Raw genomic sequence first — 4,858 nt, forward strand, 5'->3', positions numbered from 1 at the left:
TCACTGAGAATCGCAAAAGACAAAATACTTGCACTAGAAACAAGAATGGAGGAGGAGCAAACAAGAAACAAAATACCGGACCAACGAATAATAATAGACAAGGTGGAAATCAGACAACGCCAAAGTGTCGAACCTGTGGAAGAGAACATTTTGGAGCTTGTCGTGTAAACATTACTTGTTATGCTTGTGGCCGTCAGGGGCACTACAAAAGCGAATGTCCAAGTATTCCAAGCGGAGCAAATGCAGTACCAGTCAACAAGAATACAGGAGTCGGGAAGCCCAATACTCGGGTCCAGGGTAGAGCTTTTACCTTGGTACTCGGGGACCCACGTAACAATGAGAATGTGGTTACAGGTAACATGCTGATATGTTCTTTACTAGCTTATGTATTGATAGACTCTGGATCCTCGCATTCCTTTGTGTCATCAAAATTTTCCATGAAACTTCCCACTCAACCCGAGTCGCTTGGGTTTGAACTCTTAGTCTCGCAACCTATAAGTAGCAGTACGATCTGCACAACAGTCCATAGGGACTGTGACTTACGTTTTGGCGATATTTGTCTCTCTGTGGATCTCATACCCTTAGAGATGAGTCACTTTGACGTCATTCTCGGTATGGACTGGCTATCTGTTAATCATGTCTCCATTGATTGTGCCAATAAAACTGTTATCATCGAAAGCCCTGATCGTGAATTCTGCTTCAAAGGTATAGGAGTAACTTCACCCCCGTACTTAGTATCTATTGCTCTAGCCCGACGACTACTTAAAAAGTGTTGTCAGGGATTTCTTTGTAGTGTTTTATCAACTCTAGTAGAGGAGTTAAAACCTTATGATATTCCCATAGTTCGAGAGTTTCTAGACGTCTTTCTTGAGGATCTACCTGGGACACCAGTGGATCGAGAGATTGAATTCACAATAGAGGTAGCCCCAAGGACTCAACCAGTTTCAAAGGCTCCATATCGTATGGCTCCAATTGAGTTGAAGGAACTAAAGATTCAGTTGCAAGAATTATTTGACAAAGGATTTATTAGGCCGAGTACCTCACCTTGGGGTGCCTCTGTCCTCTTTGTCAAGAAGAAGGATGGAACGATGAGACTATGCACTGACTATAGAGAGCTAAATAAGTTGACAATCAAGAATAAGTATCCGTTACCAAGAATCGATGATCTTTTCGACCAGTTACAAGGAGCTCGTGTATTCTCCAAAATTGATTTGCGATCAGGATATCATCAACTAAAAGTGAAGATTGAAGATGTGGAGAAGATGGCATTTCAGACTCGCTACGGTCATTATGAGTTCCTTGTAATACCATTTGGCGTTACAAATGCTCCTGCAGCGTTCATGGACTTGATGAATCGCATCTTCAAGAATTACTTGGACGAGTTCGTGATTGTCTTCATCGATGACATCCTTGTATACTCTAAAGATGAGGCTCAACATGCGGAAGGTTTTGCGGACATTACAGGAGCAGAAGCTAAAGCTAAATTCAAAAAGTGTGAATTCTGGCTGAGCAAGGTGGTGTTTTTGGGACATGTTATCGGTGGCGAAGGTATCTCGGTGGACCCTCAGAAGGTTGAGGCTATCGTGAACTGGCCGAGACCTACTACCGTGACAGAAGTAAGGAGTTTCTTAGGTCTCGCAGGCTATTATCGAAGATTCGTTCAGAACTTCTCTAAGATTGCAGTGCCGTTGACTGAGTTGACTCGAAAGGGGGAACCATTTGTCTGGACTGAAAAACGCGAGCAAAGTTTCTAGTAGTTGAAATAGAGACTCACTACAGCACCGATCCTTACACTTCCCAATGGACGGAAAGGTTTTGCCATCTACAGCAATGCGTCACAATAGGGTTTGGGTTGCGTACTAATGTAGCACAACGAAGTTAGCGCTTACGCCTCGTGACAATTGAAGACACATGAAAAGAATTATCCTATCCACGATCTTGAGTTAGCGGCTGTGATCTTTGCACTGAAGATTTGGCGACACTATTTGTATGGAGTCTCTTGTGACGTCTATACCGACCACAAAAGTCTAAAATACATCTTCACGCAAAAGGAGCTAAACATGAGGCAACGATGATGGTTAGAACTGATCAAGGACTACGATGTCAATATTCAGTATCATCCTGGAAAGACAAATATTGTAGCAGATGCCCTCAGTAGGAAGGCAACGAGTAACTTGAACTGCTTACTCACAGAGCAACGATATCTACTTAATGAGATGGACCGGATGGAGTTGGAAGTGAAAATCCATGGGCCAGACAGTGTACTTGCAACTATTGTGGCTCAACCAGTAATCATAGAAGAGATTAAGCAGAAACAAATGGAGGATCCTAAGTTGCAGAAAATTCGCAAGAGATCGAAAGCGCACCACACCCAGACTTTAAGATCGTTGATGGCCTAATGAAGTTCCGAGGATGAATTTACATTCCCAACGTAACAAACATTCAGCAACAAATTTTGGAGAAGTGTCACAAATCCAAGCTTGCAGTTCATCCGGGACAGATGAAAATGTATTAGAATTTGAGGAAAGTTTATTGGTGGATGGGATTAAAAAAGAGCATCGTTGATTTTGTTAATCGATGCCTACAATGTCAGCTAGTCAAGGCAGAACGACGAAAGCCAGCGGGATTGTTACAACCACTACTGATAGCCGAATGGAAGTGGGAGCACCTCACTACGGATTTCATCGTTGGTTTGCCATGTACCTCTAAAGGAAACAACTCGATTTGGGTGATTATTGACCGGTTGACCAAGACAACACATTTCTTGCCAGTAAAAACGATGCACACCATGGACCAATTGGCGGCTCTCTACGTTCAAGAAATTGTTCGACTCCATGGGGTGCCAATATCAGTCACGTCAAATCGGGATACAAGATTTACTTCACGTTTTTGGCGAAGTTTCCAGAAGGCACTAGGAACTCAGTTAAATTTTAGCACCGCTTTTCACCCCCAAACTGATGGACAATCAGAACGCACCATTCAAACTTTAGAAGATATGTTGCGTGCATGCTCGTTGGATCTTCAAGGGAGTTGGGAAGAACACCTACCTCTTGCAGAATTTGCTTACAATAACAGTTACCAAGCAAGTATCGGAATGTCCCCGTTTGAAGCTTTGTACGGGAGGCAATGTAGATCCCCATCGTGTTGGATAGAGGTTGGCATTGGTCAACTGTCAGGTCCAGATATGATCTTTCAAACCACGGAGAAAATCAAGTTGATTCAGGAAAAGCTGAAGACCGCACAAGATCGTTAAAAGAGTTATGCAGATGCTGGAAGGAGAGAATTAGAATTCCAAGTAGGCGATTGTGTTTTTCTGAAGATATCGCCAATGAAAAGAGTTATACGTTTCAGGAAAAAGGGTAAATTGAATCCTCGATATGTGGGACCCTTTGAAATTATCAAAAGGGTTGGGCCTGTTGCTTATCGTCTCGCGTTGACATCTGAACTCGCTAATGTTCATGATGTTTTCCATGTTTCTATGCTCAAACCCTACGTAGCAGATGCTTCGCATGTACTCACTCGGCCTCCGATTGAGCTACAAGAGAATCTAACTTATGAAGAGCGTCCCATTCGTATTATGGATCGACGAGTCAAACAATTACGGAATAAAGCCATTCCTCTAGTTGAAGTTTGGTGGGAAAACCACTCAAGTGGCAAGGCAACCTGGGAAAAAGAGGATGACATGCGTCAACGTTATCCTGAATTATTTGACGAAGGTACTAGCATAATTTAACTCCTAAGTTATACCAAGTTTGGAGGACCAAACTTTTTTAAGGTGGGAAGGATGTGTCAAAAGAGAAACCTCCTATATTGACGTCCTCTGCGTCGTGCATGATTCCCAGAACAGAAGTACCATCTTTCTTAAGGGGGCGAATCCCAGAATCCCCGCAGATGGTTAATGTGCTGATAGGAAGTCCTAGCATGACTTTCTGATGGAGAGCAGACGGCACAGCCATGATGTTAGATCTATGGAGCCACGGCCTGTCCAGTAGAAGATTGAAAGTGGCTAGGATGTCGACAACATGGAACTCAACGTCTATTTCGAAGCCCTCAGCATCGAGCTTGAGCATCAGCGTGTCCTTGACCATACGACGAGTGCTGTCGTATGCCTCATGGGGCAAACATTGATTGCTGAATCGTTATCGATGAGGACGGTCGGAACCCAGAGTCCTCGGCATTTGACAGTGATATGCAAGGGGTGGTTATGATTGACCCCTTTGACTGGTAGGTCTTTATCAGTGAAGACCACGGTGTGCTTGGAAGTAGGTGGGAGGATGAGAGATGTCATTGCCTCAGGAGTGATATCAGCTTGAACCTCGAGGCGAGAGAGAGTGTGGCAAAGCTTCTAACGATGTTCACGGGAGGAACAGATTAGTCCCAAGATTGATATGGCAGCGGGAATTCGCTCAAGTTATTTCTGAATCATGTCTGTGCTCGGGGAGCCAGCAGGTACCTTAAATGGTGCAGACCTTGGGAAAGCAGAGGGTTCGTTCCTTTGGTTAGAAGGGTTGGATGAACTCCCAGCCTGCAGATTAGCAGGCTGAAAAATCCGTCCATTTCTTATAACGTTGTGAATATTTCCCAAAGAGGGCACGACCTGAGTGTTTTGGTTAACATCCCAGAGGTTAGTAGGGACCTCTCCCAGCTTGTGTTTTCCTTTATCAGCGGTTGGTGCACTTGTAGGCACTTCCATGTCCAATCCCAAATCTTCAGCCAAGTCTTTCACCAACAGTGTGTCCCAGAAGTCTAAATCCTTAACTGCCGTAATCTCTGCAACAGGCTCTGGATTGGTAATGAAAGGAACATCCCAAAGCCTGCCATCGGCCAAGGAGCGATTGACGGTCCAGACTTCTGTTCC

General features: G+C 44.2%; 1 protein-coding gene across 1 annotated transcript; it reads left to right on the plus strand.

The window, feature by feature from the left end:
- The first annotated feature begins 3,328 nt into the window (after positions 1 to 3,328).
- LOC131317451 (uncharacterized) lies at positions 3,329 to 3,733 on the plus strand. The gene has a single exon (XM_058347005.1). It carries the CDS (start codon positions 3,329 to 3,331, stop codon positions 3,731 to 3,733), a length of 405 nt encoding a protein of 134 aa, XP_058202988.1.
- Positions 3,734 to 4,858: the final 1,125 nt, after the last annotated feature.

Source organism: Rhododendron vialii, chromosome 2a (genome assembly GCF_030253575.1).
Source record: "Rhododendron vialii isolate Sample 1 chromosome 2a, ASM3025357v1".
In the NCBI taxonomy this organism is placed as follows: domain Eukaryota; kingdom Viridiplantae; phylum Streptophyta; class Magnoliopsida; order Ericales; family Ericaceae; genus Rhododendron; species Rhododendron vialii.

Excerpts from the sequence above, each read along its gene's own strand:
- LOC131317451 (XM_058347005.1), top strand. The coding sequence starts at position 3,329 with ATGAAAAGAGTTATACGTTTCAGGAAAAAGGGTAAATTGAATCCTCGA.